The sequence below is a fragment of the Microcaecilia unicolor genome, chromosome 3, assembly GCF_901765095.1.
Source record: "Microcaecilia unicolor chromosome 3, aMicUni1.1, whole genome shotgun sequence".
In the NCBI taxonomy this organism is placed as follows: Eukaryota; Metazoa; Chordata; class Amphibia; order Gymnophiona; family Siphonopidae; genus Microcaecilia; species Microcaecilia unicolor.
Genome location: NC_044033.1, coordinates 155,641,821 through 155,663,414, shown reverse-complemented (window position 1 = coordinate 155,663,414; position 21,594 = coordinate 155,641,821). Strand labels below are relative to the sequence as shown.

General features: G+C 43.9%; 1 protein-coding gene across 1 annotated transcript in view; it reads left to right on the top strand.

Annotated features, from left to right (window-relative positions):
* Positions 1-21,594, top strand: part of BIRC6 (baculoviral IAP repeat containing 6) — a 965,314-nt gene that overhangs the window by 238,994 nt on the left and 704,726 nt on the right. The window contains 4 exon segments of the mRNA XM_030196513.1: positions 2,880-3,008; positions 3,161-3,292; positions 3,805-3,980; positions 21,207-21,334. Coding sequence (XP_030052373.1) covers positions 2,880-3,008; positions 3,161-3,292; positions 3,805-3,980; positions 21,207-21,334 — 565 coding nt within the window.

The window sequence follows — 21,594 nt, the reverse complement described above, 5'->3', positions numbered from 1 at the left end:
CCAGACCTCCCATTAGATTTTCCACGGTTAGGCAATCGGAAAACGGTAGTGCATCTCGTTACAATACGATTTATACACATTGGGGTACTAATTTGCTCATCTGCATTCCGTTTTCGTTAGCTGCTACCATGATGGCTCGGAGAAGCATTTAGTGCATGCCACGGTTTACTACTTGCTCGTTAATGGCTCATTAAGTTAGTGCATCTGGCCCTCAGTTGCCTGATCTCACAGTTGTAAACAGAACAAGTAGACAAACATGGTTTAATGGGACAGAGTCAGCATGGATTCAGCCAAGGGAAGTCTTGCCTTACCAATGTGCTTTATTTCTTTGAAGGCATAAATAAACATGTGGCTAAAGGTGAGCCGGTTGATATAGTGTATCTAGATTTTCAGAAAGCTTTTGACAAAGTACCTCATGAAAGAAAATTAAGGAGTCATGTGATAGGAGGCATTGTCCTCCTGTGGATTAAGAATTGGTTATTGGACAAGGCGCCGGGGCCAGATGGGTGGTGCAGTGAATTTTTTAAGCTTTTGAGAGAGGGGATTAGTCCCCTTTTGACATCCATTTTTAATAAAATTGTCCTTCAGGGTTCATTGCCCTCGTCTCTTGACTTGGCACAGATTGTGGTATTATTGAAGCCCAGAGTCTTATCGGCCAATCTCTTTATTACCTCATAAAGTCAGATCGTTGGCAAAGATCTTAGCCAATCGGGTTGGTAAGGGTGTTGCTTACTTTGGTGGCAGACACGTAGGTGGGTTTTATTTGTGGTCGCATGATTTCTATAAATATGCGGTGGATTGTGACAGCCTTGGAGTCTGTTTACTCTGGAGAAACCCCTGTTCTACTTATCAGGTTTGATGCTGAAATGGCTTTTGGGGGGGGTGGGGGGGGTGGGTCTGTTGGGGCTTTGATTGCCTATGGCATGCTTAGTTTCTTTACTAGCACTGTAAAGGTGTTATATGCAGCTCCAAAGGCGCAGATATGTGGTAATGGAATCATGTCTGATCTTTTCGGGATTATCACATGTTAAGGCTGTCCATGGTCACCGCTGCTATTAGTGTTAACATTTGGGAAATCCTCGGTAACCCAAAGATTCAGGATGTGAACATCGGCACTCAGTTTCTTAAGCTGGCGGCCTTTGCTGATTTGCTGGTTTTCCTTTCCCAGCCTCGCTCCTCTCTCCTTGCCCTGTTGGAAAGCTTTAGTGAATACAGTGACTTTTCAGGGTTCAACTCAGTCTGGCCAAGTCAGAGGCATTGGCGAGCTCGGCAACTCTTAGATGGGGTTGGGGACCATCTTTTTCTTTACATTGGGTGAAGATTCCTTTTGTTACCTGGGAGTGTGCATGTCCATGGATCCTGACATGCGTTACTGTTTAAATGTAGATAAGTTGCTTTGAGACATGCAGGAACAGTTGGATCGTTGGAGACTGATGCGTTTAACTCAGGTCACATTAATTTGTACAGTATGCTTTTTCCGCGTTGGCTATATGTGTTAGTTTTTGCCTCTCTTCCTGTTGTGTTAAGATCTTAAGGCCCTGCAAAAGCTTATTGCATGGTTTTGTTGGGGGGGGGGGGGGGAGGAAACCCCAAATGGGGTGACACTGTATGATTGAGTTTTGGTGATAGGGAGGCCTGGCCATCCCTGACTTGAAATGCTACAATCAAGCATGTCCTTTGCACCATTTGAGGGATTGGCTTTTGAATTCTGACACTTTCATGGATGTTTCATTCAATCACACCTTTTTCCATCTCTGGCATTTTAAACATCTTCATGCTGACCTGGGATGGTTAACCTGGATCCATCAGAGTCTGTTATTTTGACTCTTGTGGTCTCTATGGAGGGAACTCTTACCTCGGTGGCATCAGGTAGTCAGTCCCTAGTAGTGTTCCGCTTCTTTTAGCAGGCAATGTAGAGTTCTTGCCAGGGATGGAGGATTTCACCTGAACTGTTTCCTGCTTGGACATTTTAAAGATCTTTAAATGGTGGATGGCTAAGGGTATTTCTCTTTAGGAACATCTCATAAAAGAGGATGGGACATTTCTCACTTCTCTGATTTACAACAACGATGTGGTTCTAGTTTGGCTAACTGGGTTGCCTATCTACAATTATCCCACTATATCTCTTCTTTGCCTCATCATATTTTGTCCCTTGGATTTGGGGTTAAACTGTGAAAAGTTTTAGAAGGGGAGTCGTTAGGTTAGGTCTCGGTTTCCTGGTTCCATGGGGAATTATCTAAGTGTGTGCCTTTGAAGTACTTTCGGCGGGTGATGTAGTTGTGGGAATGGGACTTGTAAGGTCTGTGATCCTAAAACACATATGAACTTGAAGTATGAAGGCGCTTTCACCAATTTCTGGTGATCAATTGCTTAGTGAAAAGTGGTTCCAAAAATATTTTATTCTTGTTTTGTTAAATATTTGTCTTTCTAAAACTTTTATATCTTTGAGCTTTAATTTGATTTCCCAGCTATATTTTTCACGTTTTTAGATTTAAAAAAACAAAAACAAACAAACCCCTTCATTGACCTACTGGATTGAGACAAATGAGAATGGGACCCCCCCCCCCCCCCCCAATAAGGTATTTCAATTGGTAATGCTTCTCTGAAGTCATGATAAGGTTGGGGAGTAACTTGTATAGAGTGGCTGTTAAAACTGTCTATATTACAGGGCAGACGATGGGTCATTTTAGTCTTGCTGACATTATTTAAGAAGGGCATCAAACAAAAAATCTTTTACTAAAAACATTGTTCTTTGAAGTGTCTGCTCTATAAGTTATTTCATATTGCATGTTTTTTGTAGTATCTTCATAAGATCAACATTGTTTTGAGTAATATTTTATTTAGAGATTTACTTAGTTACTATTGATTTTTCTTTCTAGAAGCACCTGTAGATCGTCAGATCTCCTTTCCTTTGTCTCCAGCTTATAATGTTGAACTAGAGAGAAATGGCAAACCTACACTTGTTTTGAATGAAGAAATGTCAAATATGGATGTGGAAGATGTGCAGTGTGAGTAAATCTTGGTAAATGAAGATAGCAATATATTTCAACTTAGTAGGTATTTCTTCAGGATTTCATATTTCTTCACCATGTCGGATAAAGATATGAATATTGTATCTGCCTTTTACTAGTTGCTTATTTGTAATGCTTGTGTCTTTAAGGTTCCAGATTGTGCCCATTTTTAGAGGATCACAAGGAAGACATCTTGTGTGGTCCAGTATGGCTTGCTAGTGGTCTTGATCTTTCAGGTCATGCTGGGATGTTGACATTAACAAGTCCAAAACTTGTTAAAGGTAAACGTGTTTTAGTATGTTGTAAAATATGTATGCCTCTTATTTCTGCATATGCTTATTTGAGCCAACATTTTGTAGGGCATTTTCACGCATCCGCTTGCATTTCTGACCAGTTGGTTAGTTGATCTATTTAAATTTCATTTTTGGTTTTTATAACATTGAAAGATTTGTGACAGATTAGAAGTGTACATTTTATTGTGAACACTAACCACTCTATGTAACTCTCTGTAACTATATGTCATCCATGTGATACTTTGTCCATACTTTGTATTATCTCTGTGATACTTTATACCATACTTTGTAAGCTGCACTGAACCTGCTATCGAGCGGGAAAGATGCCACAAATAAATAAATTTATTAAACGTTAATGTCTTGCATAATGGAGAATCATGCCAGAACTCTACTGTACTTCCTCTTTAAGTGAACATATGATTCAGCTATCAAATTAGGAAGCATCATGTTCTGATTTTGTGATGGTGTAATGAAATCTCTGTTGTTTTTTTTTTTACCAGGTATGGCAGGTGGCAAATACCGTTCTTTTTTAATCCATATCAAAGCCATTAATGAGAAAGGGTTGGAAGAGGTTTGCAATAGCGGGGTTCGGCCTGTTAGGATGCCATCGTTGAAACCTCAGAGTAGCAAAAGACATTCTCTTTATTCCCTGTTGGCGCAAGTTGCAGCAGGCAAGGTATGGAACTAAATGCAAATGTGATAAACTTATACTTTTTCTCAGTTGTTAGGCAGCTTCCAAGAAAGTGAAGAAAACACAAAATAAAGAAAAAAAAGTGGGAAATAAAATAGCTCTAAGTCAAATAACTCAAAATGGAGAGTTCAAGCATTTAAAAGTGAAGTAATGTTGTATTGGAGCAAGAATGTTTTACCTCATCTAGTGGTGGCCAATTACTCATTTCCAGAAGAGGCACACATGATCTCAGTCACTTACTTTGTCATCTGCACCAGTTAATTGATAAATAGTAATTTAATTTTTTTATACTATGATTCTATTAGAAATTAATTTTTTAGATTGACATCTGCTGCTTTTTTATTTTATATTTCAATAAAAAATCCAAACTACTTTTGTTCCTTCTATAAGTCTTATCAGTTAACAGTCTGTAAGCTTTCTTAAAACAACTTTTGAAAATTATTGCACATTTCTCCTTCCTCTATTTGCAAACTTAGACATATCTGGAGGACTTAGTAAGGAGAGGCTTAATAAGGCATGTCTCAACAGGATTATAGGGATTGGGGGGGGGGGGGCGGATGTTGGAGTATGTGGGATCTGGTACTCTGTGTATACATATTTATGGGGATATCTTGAGGATATGTATACTGTAAGAGACATTGGGGAGACTTGGGGGTTGATGAATGTGTTTGAGGAGTTTAAAGCTTGAAGGTGTTTCAGGCAGGAGGTCATGAATGAGTGCAAAAGCAGTCTATCAAGGGACTCTTAATATTGGAAAACACTTATTTAGGTTGCAGTAAACTTAATAACAAACCTAGGCTTTTAAAACACCTTTTACACTTCCATCTACTTCACTGTTATCTCGGAAATAATTCTTAGTATATTGTAATTCAAAACCCATTAACTTTCTGACGCGTTACCACAACTAACGTGGAAATGATCTCCAGGAACACATGGAGTCCGTTAAAGTCCCTCCAGCATCCCGGAGGTTAATAACGACTCGCCCTCGAAAGGATATATCTACTTCAGAACCCCGCGTATCTGGGTAACAGGACAGAGTCTTTTATGAGGGACCGCGCTGTGTCAAATATTCCCTAAACTTATATCTGCGTTTCTTATTTTCTTTGACTCAAATATCTCTTAATGGCTAGTTTTTTCATATCCACTCCAAAGAACTAGGAACCCTCTTTACCGTCAAAGTACTTGTACAAGATTTTCACTACTTACAAAATAGGATGGCAAAGGACTCCCCATAATTTAGAGCGTAAAAAGACATGCATTTACTCGCAAACCACAATAAGTGTCAACCTTAGTATGAAGTAATATAGGAAAGACAGAGACATAAATAGAGAAATATACTTACCCCTCTTTCCGTTTCTAAGTGTTCGGACTCAGAAACCCCTGGTACCTCACTATCTAGGCACTCCAGGGTCAATCCAGATGAACTGGATGTAAGGTTTATTCCACGAGCGAGTCAACGGCCATCTCTGGACAGTGGACATGATACGCGAAACAAAACACCTCACTAGAGGAAAACCCTAAAACGGGCTAAAAATCAAATGCCTAAATTTAGTCATTGTCACCCACAGATGGTATACCTTCAGATAGATATCTCATCCGTAGATGTAAACCGTCACGCAGGTATCAGTGAATGCCAATTGTGTCAACTTATAGTTACGTCTAAGATTAAAATATTAAAACAGAAAAGGTATAGAGCATATGAATGAAAGTTAAAATTTAAGTGACGAAAGTCAATCAGGGACCGGTCAATAACCAGATAATCCCTTGCTATTAATCAACTAGTCAAAGCCCAATAAACTCCAACTCCACTCTCGAACCCGTGTTACCAAATCCTCTGCTACCATATGTTTATAGTGGAGTCTGTTAGGGCCCCCTCTGACAGCCTAGTATCAGTGAGGGCCGTGATTATGTGAGGATTATTATTATTATTTTTTTTTTGTTACATTTGTACCCTGCACTTTCCCACTCATGGCAGGCTTAATGCGGCTTAAATGGGGCAATGGAGGGTTAAGTGACTTGCCCAGAGTCACAAGGAGCTGCCCGTGCCTGAAGTGGGAATCGAACTCAGTTCCCCAGGACCAAAGTCCACCACCCTAACCACTAGGCCACTCTTCCACTCTCTGATATATCTACTTACCATAAGAAATATACAATTTGGAAATATGGGGCAAATAGGGGTTTTCTACCTCCTCACACCCACCCCAGATATGATGGACCAACCACCCCCGAGGTAAGGGGTGACAGGACAGAAGCTATTTTCCTTCCAAAGGGATAGTCTTTATTCCAGTACAGATAATAACAAGGCAATAAGATGATGAAGCAATTAGACAAACTAATTAGGCAATAAAACAATTAGGCATGATAATTAGGTATGTCATTAGGGATTTAGGTAAAGTAATTAGGGAATTAGGTAGGGAATTAGCTGAAGGAATTAGGCAATAAGGCAATTAGAAAATGAAGTAATAACAAATAGCCATTTGTTATTGAGAGGGAGTGAAACCACAGCTGCAAAGACTTACTCTCTGTTGGTTATCTCAGCACGACAGCCACTTATATACAATGGATTGAGCATCAATCCCCCTCCAGTCTACAGCTTGCCATGTCAGCCAAATTTATTGTAACATCAGCTAAATTCTGTCTTACGTTATTGTTTACATTAAATGGAACACACTATCTGAATGTTTACCGAATACAGAATAATGTTTATGAAACTCAGCATCTTAAAATAAGTCCGAAGTTCTTTTACTGTAGATTGCAGTGCTATTCCGTTACAAGAATTTTCCTTGGACCCGGGTCTTATCACTGTGTTACTTAAGTCCTCAATACTTCTTCCCTCCCAAACTGTAAACATACTCTTAATGTCCGTGTCTGAGCTAGAGTCAGTGGCACCATTTCTGTCAGAGGAGGGGGAAGAGCACTCTTTGCTGGTATAGTGTGACCTTGCATTTACAGCATCAGCAGAAAGCATTGAAAGTTACTTGTCATCAAGCAGATGAACCCATTACGAGTGGGTTGTGTCCATCAACCAGCAGGGGAAGATAGAGAGCACTGAAAAACCATAGTGCCTCATGGCCAGCTAGCTCCATCTGACTCTTCATTATTCTTTAACTCCCCAGCAGGGTGGACACAGCTTGTTCAAGCTCCTTCAGAAATTTGCCTGGGGTGACTCCTGTGCTGTTGCCAGTTGTAGCAGGGGTATTGTGGCTGATGGTGCCCACTTTAAAGACACATAGGTACGCCCTTTCCCTGCCTTACCCGGCCCCCGATGTGGATGTAGGCAAGCCCTGTCCCTGTCTTTACCCACGCTGTGGATGCAGGCACATAGGTTCGCCCTTTCACTGCCTTTCCCACGCTACTGATCCTCCGGAGTGGAAAAAGTTGCCTCTTGCGCTGTTGCCTCTAACTTTCCTCACAGCCTCAAAAAAAAAAAAAAATAAGTTGCTTCGCGCTGTAGCGCTGCGATTTAAGAAAAGAGGTTTTCCTACAGTTTGTGCAGGGGATCGGAGATCTGTCGACTCGATCCGGAGAGGTAAGAGCATTTTGAAGCTCCTCCGGGGTGGGCCCGCGTTCGGGGCGATTTTGGCGCGAATCTGCCATTTTGAATTCCCGTTGTTTTCGGCGATGGCTGCGGAGGTTGTAAAGCGCTGTTCCCATTTTGGCAAGCGCAGATCAGCAGCAGGGCTCTGTAAATCGAACTCTTCTGACGTCGGAGCCGGCCCGAGCATGTCAAGCGAGGTTTCTTCCTGCTCTGTGGAGCTGGCAGCGGGCGCCATTTTGGAACAGCATGGCGCGAGCCCCGCTGAGGTGGAGGGGTGTGAGTCTGAAGGGGAGCCTCGAATGGAGGCTAATATGAGAGCCGTTTCCCCTGGACTGGAAATGGGAGGCCAGGGTGAGCCATTCTCCCCTGAATTTGTTTTACAGCTGCAGAAAGCATTTATGTTAAAAGGAGCTCTCCTGCAGGGGTCTCAATCGGCCCGGCTGCCTATGTCTCCTCCAGTAGAGCCCGGCCTTGTATTACCGTCAGGTGCGTTTTCCCCTGACAGATGGCCGCAGGACAAGCGCAGAAGGGTGGGTTCCCCTTCAGAGAGTGGCACACCCCTGTTTTCCCCCCCATGGTCGGGATGTGAGGGGTCTGGCAGGCCCTCGTGGTCTGGAGAGCCAGAGGAAGGTGCAGGATTGCCACTGGATTCGGATGATCCTTCCGCGGTGAGGATTTTCCACCGCGATGAGCTGCCAGCACTGATTTCTAATGCACTGCAGGCCCTCTCTATCGATGATCCTACGAGTGCTGAGCTCTCCTCTGCAAATCCGAGAATGACAAGTACTAAGGAGCCTGCTCAAGCCTTTCCTTTGCATGACTCCATCCAAGAGCTTATTTCAGCTCAATGGGCTGACCCCGAGGGGCCTTTGAAAGTTTGCCAGGGTTATGGGGCAATTATACCCTTTAAGTGAGGAGAATTTGGCGCGCCTAGCCTAAGGTGAATGCACTAGTCACAGCTGTGACAAAGAGAACTACCCTCCCAGTTGAAGGAGGAGTTGCCGTGAAGGACATGCAGGACCGACGCCTTGAATCAGCAATAGAGCGGTCCTTTTAGATTTCAGGCCTATCTTTACGGGCGTCTGCATGCAGCTGATACGCTGCCCGAGCCTGCCTTGCTTGGTTACAACAGGCAGTGGAACAACCCGGAGATGGAGTGGAGCTCCTTGCGGAGGTGGCACCGCAGATGGAGTCGGCCTTGTCTTTCTTGGCTGACGCCCTTTATGATCTGATCAGAGCTTCGGCTAAACAGATGGCTGTGGCGGCTCGCCGCCTGATGTGGCTATGGCATTGGGCGGCTGACATGGCCTCTAAGCAAAGGTTGGCGAAGTTTCCCTTTCAAGCCTTCTCCTATTTGGTGAGGAGTTGGAGATCATTGTTAAAGGCCTGGGGGATGCTAAACCCCAGCGCTTACCCGAGGACAGGCCGCGGCCTTCCTCCTAGCGTCAGGCGGTTCCCTCCTCTTACAGACCTTGCTTCAGAGAAACTCGAAGGTACCGTCCAGGGCGTTCTGCTGGGTTCACTTCTCGTGCCCATTTTCAGCAGAGGAACTCCTTTTCGCTCGGACAAGCGTTCCGCAGCAGCTGGCTGAAGGCCTGGAGTTCAAGGGCGACCCTCTCAATGATGGTGCGCCGGCCCTCTCCTCGCTCCCTGTTATAGGAGGACGACTTTGCCTCTTTCACGAGGAGTGGGCCAAGATTTCCTCAGATCAATGGGTCTTGGACCTGATCAGAGATGGGTACAGAATAGAATTCAATGCCCTGATAAGAGACGTGTTTGTGGAGTCCCGATGCGGTTCTGCCGCCAAACGGGCGGCGGTAGAGGAGACCTTACAAGGCTTGATTCAGCTAGGGGCGGTGTGCCCGGTGCCTCCCGCCGAGCTCGACTCTGGCCGTTACTCCATTTACTTTGTGGTGCCGTGAAAAGGTGGGTCTTTTCAGCCAATCCTAGACTTTAAAAGAAGTCAACAAGTCTATGAGAGTGCGGCATTTTCACATGGAAACCCTGCACTCCATCATTCCGACGGTACAGCCAGGAGAGTTTCTCACGTCTCTGGACCTGAAAGAAGCTTACTTGCACATACCAATTTGGCCCCCGCACCAGAGGTTTCTGTGTTTTGCGGTGATGGGAAAATATTTACAGTTTCGGGCCTTGCCTTTTGGCCTTGCCACAGCTCCCCGAACCTTTTCAAAGGTAATGGTGGTAGTATCTGCCTTTCTCAGGCGAGAAGGTATCCGGTTTCACCCATACTTAGACGACTGGCTCATCTGAGTGGACTCTGCAGAAGTGAGTCATCATGTTACAGCCAGAGTGGTCTCAGTACTGCAATCTCTAGGCTGGGTCGTCAATATAGCCAAAAGTCACCTGACCCCCCTCTCAATCTCTAGAATATTTGGGGGGTCTGGTTCGACACAGTCTCGAGGTATGTATACCTACCCGAGCAAAGGTGGTGCAAGCTTCAGAACCAGGTCCGTCTGCTCCTGAGGATGCCTTGCCCGCGAGCTTGGGACATTGTCCAGCTGTTGGGGTCGATGACGGTCACCTTAGAAGTGGTGCCATGGGCGAGAGTGCACCTGAGACCTCTGCAGTGTTCCCTGCTTCAACGATGGTCTCTAATATCTCAGGATTATCAATGCAGACTTGTGTGGCTCCCTGCGGCCCGACTCAGTATGGAGTGGTGGCTCTCAGACAGCATGCTGCGGCGAGGAATGCCGCTAGCGCTCCCCGATTGGTGCCTGGTGGTAACAGATGCCAGCCTTGAAGGGCTGGGATGCACATTGTCGGGGAAGGCATGCCCAGGGTCTCTGGCCACCCAAGGAGTCTGAGTGGTCCATCAATCGCTTGGAGTTGAAAGCGATATTTCAGGCACTTCTGGCCTTTCAATTGACCCTGGAAGGATTGGCTGTCAGAGTTCTGTCGGACAACACGACAGCAGTGGCCTATATAAATTGACAAGGCGGCACTTAGTGTCAAGCACTGGCCGCAGAGGCCGCTCAAATATGCCACTGGGCCGAGCTACATCTGCAGTTTCTGTCAGCAGCTCACATTGTAGGTCAGAGCAAAGTGCAAGCCGATTATCTAAGCAGGAATCAAATCGACCCAGCGGAGTGGGAACTTGCAGACAAAAGTATTCCTGCAGATCTGTGCCAAATGGGGGATACCCATAGCAGATCTTATGGCCTCAAGTGCAAATGCTGAAGTCCCGTGCTTTTACAGCAGATGGAGAAATCCTCGCTCGGCGGGGTTGGATGCCCTGGCTCAACCCTGGCCTCAGGGCCTCCTTTATGTGTTCCCTCCGTGGCCCTTGATAGGGCGAGTTCTCCTGCGGATTCGGCTACATCAAGAGAGGTGGTTCTCATCGCCCCGGATTTGCCCAGGAGGCCATGGTATGTGGACCTTCGGTGGATGCTGGTGGAGGCTCCCTGGCCGTTACCTCTGGTACCGAATCTGTTGTCACAGGGCCCGGTAACCATGGAGGACGCTTGCTGCTTTGGTCTTACGGCATGGCTATTGAGAGGGCGCAATTGAGAGACAACGGCTATTCCAGTAAAGTCATTTCCACTCTCCTACAGGCCCGCAAGGTTCCACTTCCGTGGCTTATGCCAGGATTTGGCGCCAATTTGAGGCTTGGTGTGCTTCTAAAGCGATCACACCCATGCGGGCTTCTGTCTCGCCGATACTTGACTTTTTGCAGGATGGTTTACAAAAAGGCTTGGCCTATAATTCCCTGCGTGTTCAAGTGGCAGCCTTAGCATGTTTTCGAGGGAAGGTCGCTGGCCTCTCTGGCTGCTTGCCTGGATGTGGCACGGTTTCTTAGAGGGGTGCTTCGGCTCCGTCCTCCCGTACGGGCTCCCTGTCCGGCCTGTAACCTGGGGTTAGTTTTGAAGGCCCTTCAGTGTTCACCCTTCGAGCTGCTTAGGCGAGCTTCGGAGAAGGATGTGACCTTAAAAACAGTCTTTTTGGTGGCCATTACATTGGCGAGACAGGTATCTGAGCTCCAGGCGCTGTCCTGTCGAGACCCATTTCATGCCTTCCTTCATGCCTAAGATGGTTTCAGCGTTTCACCTAAATCAGCCTATTTTCCTGCCTTCCTTTTCTAAAGAGGAATTTCCAGAATCATTTGGGCAGTTGCACCTTCTGGATGTGCGAAGGGCTGTGTTGCAATATCTGCGCATTTCAAATGCCTTCAGGACCTCTGACCATCTTTTTGTTCTATTGTCAGGTCCGCGCAGAGGGTCTCCAGCGTCTAAGGCCACTATAGCCCGTTGGCTCAAAGAAGCTATTTTTTCAGCATATTTGCTCTCTGGCCGGCTTCCGCCTGAAGCCTTTAAAGCACATTCCACAAGAGCGATTTCTTCTTCCTGGGCTGAAACTGGAACACTCTCTCTTCCAGAGATATGCAGTGCAGCGACATGGGCTTCTAAGCTCTCTTTTGCCCGACATTACAGGCTGGATGTGGCTGCCAGGAGAGACGTGCATTTTGGAGCACAAGTGCTGGCGCGTGGTGTGGCTTGTTCCCACCCTGTCTAGGGATTGCTTTGATACATCCCACTCATAATGGATTCATCTTCTTGATGACAAGGAAGAGAAAATTAGGTTCTTACCTTGGTAATTTTCTTTCCTTTAGTCATAGCAGATGAATCCATGAGCCCTCCCTCAGTGGGTTCATTATGTGATTGATGTTTATTTTATGTTCAGTTTTTCCTGTAGATATGTTCCCTCATTGGGAGAAGTTGGAAAACAGTCTTCAGGATTTCTGTTCTGTTACAGGAGGTTGAGTTCGTCCCTCCTTTGAATTGTTGCTCCTGTTCTGGGGCGTTCATCCGCTGTGAGGAAAGTTCGTGTTGTTATGTGTTGCGGTGTAACATTGCTTTGGAAGCTTCAAATACTGGAGAGGCAGATGGAGCTAGCTGGCCATGAGGCACTATGGTTTTTCAGTGCTCTCTATCTCCCCCTGCTGGTTGATGGACACAACCCATTCGTAATGGATTCATCTGCCCTTTAGATTGTAAGCTCTTTCGAGCAGGGACTGTCCTTCCCTATGTTAAACTTGTACAGCGCTGCGTAACCCTGGCAGCGCTATAGAAATGCTAAGTAGTAGTAGTAGTAGTATGACTAAAGGAAAGAAAATTACCAAGGTAAGAACCTAAGTTTTCCATAAGGTTTGAGCTTTTAGCTATGTAGGTCATGGGTCATGCCTGTCTGTAAGCAGAAAAGTGCAAAATTAATTCAGAGGGTTAGGCAGTATATGGAGGGTGCTTCATTCCATTCTTTATGTACAAATGAAAAGACCCTCCCTAATAGGTACTGTCACTTGAGTGAAACACATCTAAAAAGAACAAAGTCAAGCTATAATTTATCATTACTGCTCCAAATGTCGGTACTGTTCTGATCTTTTCATATGAACCTGAGAACCTTTACTGTTCAGAGTGCAATGTTCAAAGGCTCAGTCCAAAAAAACATTAATATCCAATATTTGAATAAGTCTGTAGAGTAAATTACAGACTTTCAGGAGGGGCAAGATCAGTGTTCACTGACGTAATTTTTTTCCAATTGTGTCTGTGGCTATGAATTTCTCTAAGAGGTCTAAATCATGAGGGATGTGGAATTGGGTGGCTGTGAATCATGCGTTTACTCTTTCCAAAACTACAAGGTCTCAGTACCATACAATGAAACTACTAAGTAGTCCATTTAAAACAATTTGGAGAAAATATTTCTTTATTCTAAGTGTAATTAAGCTCTGTACTTAATTTGCCAGCGAATATGGTAAAAATGATTAGCATAGCAGGATTTTAAAAAAGGTTTAGTCAACTACCTAAGTGAAAAATCCATAAACCATTATTCAGGTTTCCACTGCTTATTCCTGGGGTAAGCCTCATGAAATCTGTTTTACTCTTTTTGGGATTTCCAAGTGTGACCTGAATTGACTACTGTGGGAAACAGGATATTGGGCTTGATGGACCTTTGGTTTGTCTGAGTATGGTAATGCTTATGTATTTACAACTGTGAATGATCTAATTTCTGAAGTTATGGTTCACGGTGTTTGCATTACGTTGGGAAGGCTCTAATTTTTTTCTCTTTGATCAATCAGCCAGAAGAATAATTTAGATTTTTTTGTTTCCTGCTGTTGCAGATCTGATTTATTTGTGCATCATTAATAGTCATTAATTTGGTTTTATCCCAGTTAGTTTTATAATCTGACAACTCTGAAAAGTGAGATATTAGTTGAATAAGTGCCTTCATAGATTTTTGTGGCTCAGTGAGATACAGCATTATATCATCAGCATATGCAGAAAGCTTGAACTCTTCCTGACCCATGTTGACTCCAATAATATCAATGTTTTGTCGAATAGCCACTAATAGGGGCTCAAGAGCCAGGCTAAATAGGACAACCTTGTCTAGTGCCTCTATGTAGTATAAATGGTGCAGAAAGTTCACCGTTAGCCGCAATCTTTGCGGAGGGGAGGGAGTGCAATAAATGTAATACATATGCAGGAAGAGTTCAGGAAAACCAATTGGTTAAAAACACCAAACAAATATTTCCATTCCACCCGGTCAAATGCCTTTTACTCTTTCTAACATATCAATATGAAACTTATTATACTAAAAAATCAATGCACTTTGCTTTATATAAGAAAAAAATAGTCTTCAGTTGACTCATATCTAAGGAAGGACTAACTTTCTAATTGATTCTTTTTTTATGCAATGTGCATGATTTGCATGATGTTCCATGTTCTCTCTCTCCCCTTTTCTTTTTTTTTTTTTTTTATACTCTTAAAGATTTGTTAAAGTTCTATGTTGCTATTACTTATATTTCAAAATTTAATAAAAAAAAATTACTAAGACTTAAGCCAAACTGAAGTACTAGGTGGAAAGGCTGGTTTCCCAAAAGGCTCCTGAGGTACAGCACAGTCTTCAACAAATATGTCATAGGTGATAGTTTTTAATGGATTAGATTAATATATTTGTGACTACTTTCTGAGGGCAGTGCTTTTTTCTACATGGCACTGTTCTTGGTTGTTACTTAAAATTGTGTTAAGTTAGTCCAGTGAAAAGGTGTGTACAGCAATTGTGTCCGGTATATGTTCTGCTGCTGGTCTAATGTGCCCCTCTATCGAGACTGTCTGGAGATCAAAGTCATAGGTTGAAGACTAGGGCAGTAGAAATGGTAAACGTTCTCCCTACCATGTGCTGTTTTGGATAACAGCAGAAATTCAGTGCCTCAGGCACAACCTTTTATCTGTTCCAGGTCCCAAGTTTTGGAATCATGGCAGTCCTCTTCATCTTTCTCTTGTGCTCCCTCCCCCCCCCCCCCCCAATTTAAAAGGTGGAAGAGAAACACAGGTGTGGTTTGGTGCCTCTGGCTTATGTCTCCTCTCTTGTTAGGTTTGTAATGTCATTCGCTGCACCATAGTGTCCTGTGCTGTTCGAAGTGCAATTCCAATCCAAGGCAGCAAATGATCATGCAGCTGGAGAACTGCATTGCCACCCTCATCTTAACAGGTGGGGGATGGTCATGGGAACATGACTGAAGAGAGGGAAGGGCAAGACTGTTAAGGGGATGCATGGGGCATGAGACTAGGAACTGGAGAAGATCTGAGGGTAGTGGTTAATGTCGTGGGAAGAGAGAAGAAAGTAAATTGAGTGAATTCAAATTCTGAAGGATGTGAGGGAGGGGATTAATGGAGGTGGAGGGGAAACAGTGATGAGACTGGAATAATGCTGAAGGCTGGATAATGAGTGAGGGGATTGGGGGGGGGTGGTTAAGGCAGGTTGACTCTCTTCTTTACTCCAGATCTCATTCCCCACCCAAAGATCACTTTTTTCCCTTCTCGTCCTTTCATTCCCTTTCCTTATCCTTCCTCTTCATTTCCTTTTTTCTAAGTTCCTGCCTGAAATCCTTTTCTGTTCCCTTCTTTTGGGGTAATATCACCATCCTCCAAATCGTTTTCTCTTTGTTGATTCTTTCCAGTACTGAACACTAACATACCTTCCCCACCTCCTAAAAGAACCATGTAAATTTAACCAGACTTATAAGAAAATTGTCAAATTACTTTTTAAAAAGTAAAATCTAAATGTACATAATTTTCTCCGAGGACAAGCAGGCTGCTTGCTCTCACTGATGGGTGACGTCCACGGCAGCCCCTCCAATCGGAAACTTCACTAGCAAAGGCCTTTGCTAGTCCTCGCACGCCGATGCACACCGCGCATGCGCGGCTGTCTTCCCGCCTGAACCGGCTCGTGTTCGTCAGTCTTCTTTTGTCCGCACTCGGTACGGTCATGTTTGCGCCGTTCGCGCCCCTTAAGTTGACCCTCGCGCGTCTTTTGACTTTTTCGCTTCAAAAAAAAAAAAAAAGGGATTTCGGAGAAGGGCCTTTCGGTCTTTTTCCCTTCCCCGTATTTCTAGTTTTTGGCCCCTATAAGTTTTCTTTCGTTTTGGGGTAGGCCCCTTTGAGGCCTCGGGTCGAGTTTTTTTCTTTCCCTCTTTTTGGTGCTTTTACCGCAATTACGAGTTTTGATTTTGCCGGCGTGATTTTTCCGCCCATGTCATCTAAGTCTCCCAGCGGCTTCAAGACGTGCACCCAGTGCGCCCGGGTAATCTCGCTCACTGATAGGCACGCGTCGTGTCTTCAGTGTCTGGGGGCTGGGCACCGCCCGCAGGCCTGTAGTCTTTGCGCCCTTTTACAGAAAAGGACTCAGGTAGCGAGATTGGCCCAGTGGAACGTTTTGTTCTCGGGCTCTTCGTCGGCACCAGGAGTATCGAGTGTGTCGACGTCGACAGCGTCAAGACCTCCACCCTCGGCCGCAACTGTTTCGATTGCATCGAGGCATCGACCCTCTGCATCGTCGGGGCCGAGACATCGGAAGGCTGCGTCGGCGTCAGTGGTACCGGGACCTCCACTAGTGCTGATGTCATCGGATGGTGGTGCTTCGTCTGGAGTGCAGGTGAGGGCTGTCCATTCCCCTGCTGGTGGCGGTGAGCCTTCAGGTGGGTCTCCCCCTACCCTGAGGGCTCCTGCGGTACAGCCCCCCCCCCCCCCCCCGAGACCGACCTTCTTCGGCCTCGGCCCCGAGGAAGCGACGGCTGGATTCTACGTCGTCCTCGTCGGTACCGGGAAGCTCCGGTGACATGCTTTCGTAGGGAGGACTACCCAGAGGAGTACTCTGCTCTCAAATATCTAGATGTGAGACGAGTCATAATCAGATACTTGGAAGTGACCAATGATTTCCGGAAGTCGGATCATCTGTTTGTCCTGTTTGCTGGTCCTCGTAAGGGTCTGCAGGCTGCTAAGCCTACAGTGGCAAGATGGGTCAAGGAAGCCATTGCAGCGGCTTATGTGGCCGCGGGGAAGGTGCCGCCTATCCAGCTGAAGGCTCACTCCACTAGAGCTCAGGCGGCCTCGATGGCAGAGGCCGGGTCCGTCTCCTTGGAAGAGATTTGCAAGGCGGCAACTTGGGCATCGGCCCATACCTTCTCCAGGCATTACCACTTGACTGTGGCTGCTCGGGCGGATGCCCGGTTTGGAGCTTCAGTGTTGTGGTCAGGGATTTCAATGTCCCGCCCTGGGTGAGTACTGCTTCGGTACATCCCACCAGTCTATGGATTGATCAGCATGATGATATGGAAGGTAAAATTATGTATCATACCTGATAATTTTCTTTCCATTAATCATAGCAGATCAATCCATAGCCCCTCCCAGATATCTGTACTGTTTATATTCTGGTTGCATTTCAGGTTCAAGTTTAGTCTTCAGTTCCTGTTCAGGAGGACTTCGTGTTCAAGTTTTTTCAATTGGATTCTTCAAGAGTTGAGACGAGTTTGTGTTACAGTGAGCTGCTGCATTCCTCTCCCCTCCGTTTTACGGGGCTGGATTGAGACCTAAATTCTGCCGGCGCTCCCTCCCGCTTCGTGCGGCTGTTGGGCAGCTTTGTACCCCTCCCGCTTCGGCGGTGTTAGGGTCAGTCAGCTCCTCCCGCGGTTGCAGGATGAGCCAGATCCCCCCGCATCGGTGGGTGTGGTGTCCCTCCCCCGCTCCGCGGGGATGAGCTGGACGGATTTCCCTCCCCCACTTGTGTGGGGATGAGCTGGGTTAATTCCCCTCCCCCGTTTCGGCGGTGGTGAGCTGGGCAGAGTGTCTCTTTGTGGGTGTAATTCTCTAAGTGCTGAGTCCTGTGGATGGAGCTTTGATATTGACATACTGAGGAGTTTCCGGCAGCACATGACCACATATAGGGAGGCAAAAGCTTTGCTCTCTATCTCCACCTGCTGGTAGATGGACACAACCCACCAGTCTATGGATTGATCAGCTATGATTAATGGAAAGAAAATTATCAGGTATGATACATAATTTTACCTTTTCTTTGTAGTTGTTTCCAGGCGTTAAGAGTGGGGTCGTCTTTCTTTTTATTCCATGCACGTACTAGCCTTCTAATTTGTGTTTTAAGTTTTTTCAGTTCTTCATTGACCCATGGTATTGAATTCTTTCTGTGTGAGGATCTGGTTTGAATTGGGGCAATATTGTTTAATATTAATCTGCATCTGTCGCCCCATTCTTGGAGGAATTGGTTTGTATCTGCCTTTATTGTCCATCCGTTGTGGTAGATCTTTAACATTGCTTTTGACTCGTAACCACTTGTAACCACTCGCCTCCACCTACCCTCCTCTCTTCCTTCCCGTTCACATTAATTGATTTGATTTGCTTACTTTATTTATTTTTTTTCTATTAGATTGTAAGCTCTTTGAGCAGGGACTGTCTTTCTTCTATGTTTGTGTAGCACTGCGTACGCCTTGTAGTGCTATAGAAATGCTAAATAGTAGTAGTAGATCTGTTGCCAGAATATTACCGGGTCTGTTTTTCCTCTCATGGTGTAGGTTTTTCGTTCTTGTTTGTTAATTGATTCTTTCATTCGCCATTGGAGGGAGATGTTTGCTTTATAGTGGTCTGACCACGGTGCGAGTGTCCATTTTGTATTTGTTAGTATAAAGTTTGAGTCGGGATCGAATTTGTGTGTGTCCTTTAGTATGAGTTGGTTGTGTGTTTGGTCCGTGAAGATCCCATAGTTGTAAGAATTCTTTGCATTCTTGAGTGCTTGTTGAGGTGGGATCTTCAAAGTGCAGGTTGATATCTCCTATTATGATAAGGTTTGAGGTAGAGACACATGTATTCGAGATAAAGTCCATAAAGTGTGTTTGGAAATCTTGCCAGTTGCCTGGCGGTCTATAGAGTAGGACTTTCTTCTCCACACCTTCTCACACCATCCATTGTACATGCACTCCCTTCCCCTTCCCTTCTACTTTAGATTCTTTACACTGCTGGCAGATTGGCCTTTAGCATGGTCTTTGATATATCAGTTTTCTGTACAGTTGCTCCAGGAGAAAGTCAACCACTTCCTACATTCTAATGCAATGAAACCTATTCATCTCTACACCTGGAATAGACGTCCTAAGTCAGTACATCAAGCTCCATCTCTGGCTATGTTCAAATCTAAGCTAAGAACCCACCTTTTAGAAGCTGCTTTTAACTTCTTACTCCTATTCACCTGTTTAGTACCCCATGTCTGTAAGTAATTCCCTCATCCCTTTTTTACCAGATATGACCCGGTATTGAATATCTGAGAAAACAGCTGGTAACAGACATATTGATTTGTGTTAAATTTTAACAAGTTTTAGAATGCATTTTATGTTTTTTTGAATTTACAAGATCTTTTAACTGTGGGATGGGTATGGGGATGTTGAGGGGATGGTACCTATATGATGGGGAAGGTGCAGGAATGGAAAAGAATTGACTGGGGATGGTGAGAGGCGAGTAGCCAGACCAGACTGAAGCCACAGATGTTAAAAACCAAAATGATTTATTAGGACCCAACACGGTCCGTGTTTCGGCTGAAAGGGCCTTCTTCAGGGGTCTAAAACAGAAATATAACATAAATAATAAAAATATAGAATCATATCTCATATGTATCAGTGGCATTAAAATAGAGAATAATAAAAATGTACATATAAAGGACATATACGTAATTGCAAGCCATTTATACGGATATATAATACAACAAGAGTATATAAAAACATGAAAATATGACATTTAAGATAACTAAGATTGCAGTAAAAAAATACAGATAAAATTAAATTCACGTCATAAAGGCAGAAATACTTATAGAAATAGTAATGTTATGATGGCCATGCACATTATACATGCAAAGGCAAAATATGAAATTTTATATATACAATTATAGGAATACATAAAATACTAAAAGTCTATATAAGAATACAAACAACGGGGTTACAGGCGAATGTATGAAGGTGCTATTATACACAAAGGATAAGTACTAGTTACAGAGTCACCAACACTTTCATGTTTTTATATACTCTTGTTTTATTATATATCTGTATAAATGGCTTGCAATTACGTGTACGTCCTTTATATGTACATTTTTATTCTCTATTTTAATTCCACTGTTACATATGAGATACGTTTCTATATTTTTATTATATATGTTATATTTCTGTTTTAGACCCCTGAAGAAGGCCCTTTCGGCCGAAACACGGACCGTGTTGGGTCCTAATAAATCATTTTGGTTTTTAACATCTGTGGCTTCAGTCTGGTCCTTCTGGATATCTTCCGCTTGTTTTGTTGTTTTGTTTTTTTTGCGGGAGATTTTGGACTCTGTTCTGAGAGGCGAGTAGCAGCAGTGTGATGGGTTTGGAGTGGGGATGGAATAGAATTTACCTCTGAATGGATGGGGATGTGAATCAGACTATGTTCCCATGCACAACTTTTCTCTGGACTGACTCCATCCTGTTCATAGTGATTCTCATAGCACCATATTGGCCTCGAAGAACTGTTTCCTATTCTCAAAAGGTACTCAGTTCTTCCTCTGTGCAGTTTCATCTGATGATGTGGATTCTGTTCCTGAAAATTTTATCTAAAGAGAATACACATACGTAGAGAATAAATACAAAAAAGAGTGGGAATAGAAACCAGGCTTATCCAAAAAACTAGAATGAGACAAAAAATAGAATTAAAAACGGAAAATTGGTCTTGAAAAAGACCGTTGTAAGTAAACCGTCTGTAACTCGGGTCTGCGTGAGCGCGGTAGAAATGCTACGTTTTTGTCCCAAGATTTTTGTTTATCAATTGAAGCTTGAGATATTTCATATCATCAATTCATGACTTTTAGTTTTACTTCAGTTACAAGACTCCTGATGTAGGCCACCAGGCCGAAACACAACGTTGTGCAGAGTCATTTAAAAAAAAAAAAACAACCTATTAATGAGTCCTTTTTTGTCTGTTTCTAGTTTTTTGGATAAGCCTGGTTTATATTCCGACTCCTGAAACTTTTGTGCCTCAGGAAATTGGTTGGTCCATAAGACATCACTTGCCTCAGTTATTTTTGTTACACCAGACTACCACAGCTACTTAACTGAATGTAGCATGGAGGCTCCCATCTGTGTTTCAGTTCTGGGAGAGCTCTTATGTCCTTGTGCCGTATGATGTCACTCACTTTGTGTACCTGATTAATCCTGTTGTCTATGAAGCACACTGGTTACAAGTAAGCAACCTCAGTTTTTATAGCATGGCAGTACATCCTGTTTTATCCTCTTTTTTTTTTTTTTTTTTTTAAATAAAGATCATGATTTAATTCATGTTAACACTTTTAATTTATCTTTTCAGGAGAAACCCACAAATAAAACTGACACCAACAATTCACGAAAATCTGATAATTTCCGAGGTTGTGACTTGATCCAAGAAGTGTCAGTTACTATACGAAGATTTAAGAAAACCTGCATCCCAAAGGAAAGGTTAGTCTAATGAAAATAAGATGTTTATCCGGTGTATCATTCTCTGTTTGAAGTATTTAATTTTCATTTCTGCATTTTATAGTTGCTTAACAGTTTTCTACAATCGCCATACAGTATTCATGACTGGTGTTCTTACTGATGTTTCTTAAGAGTAAGGAATCTGTATTTTATGGATTTAAACACTGTCAGGATTTAGATGAGCATGCTAGCGGAAATCCATTGACCAGTGGCAGCCATAAGATTTTATGTTTACTAGTTTA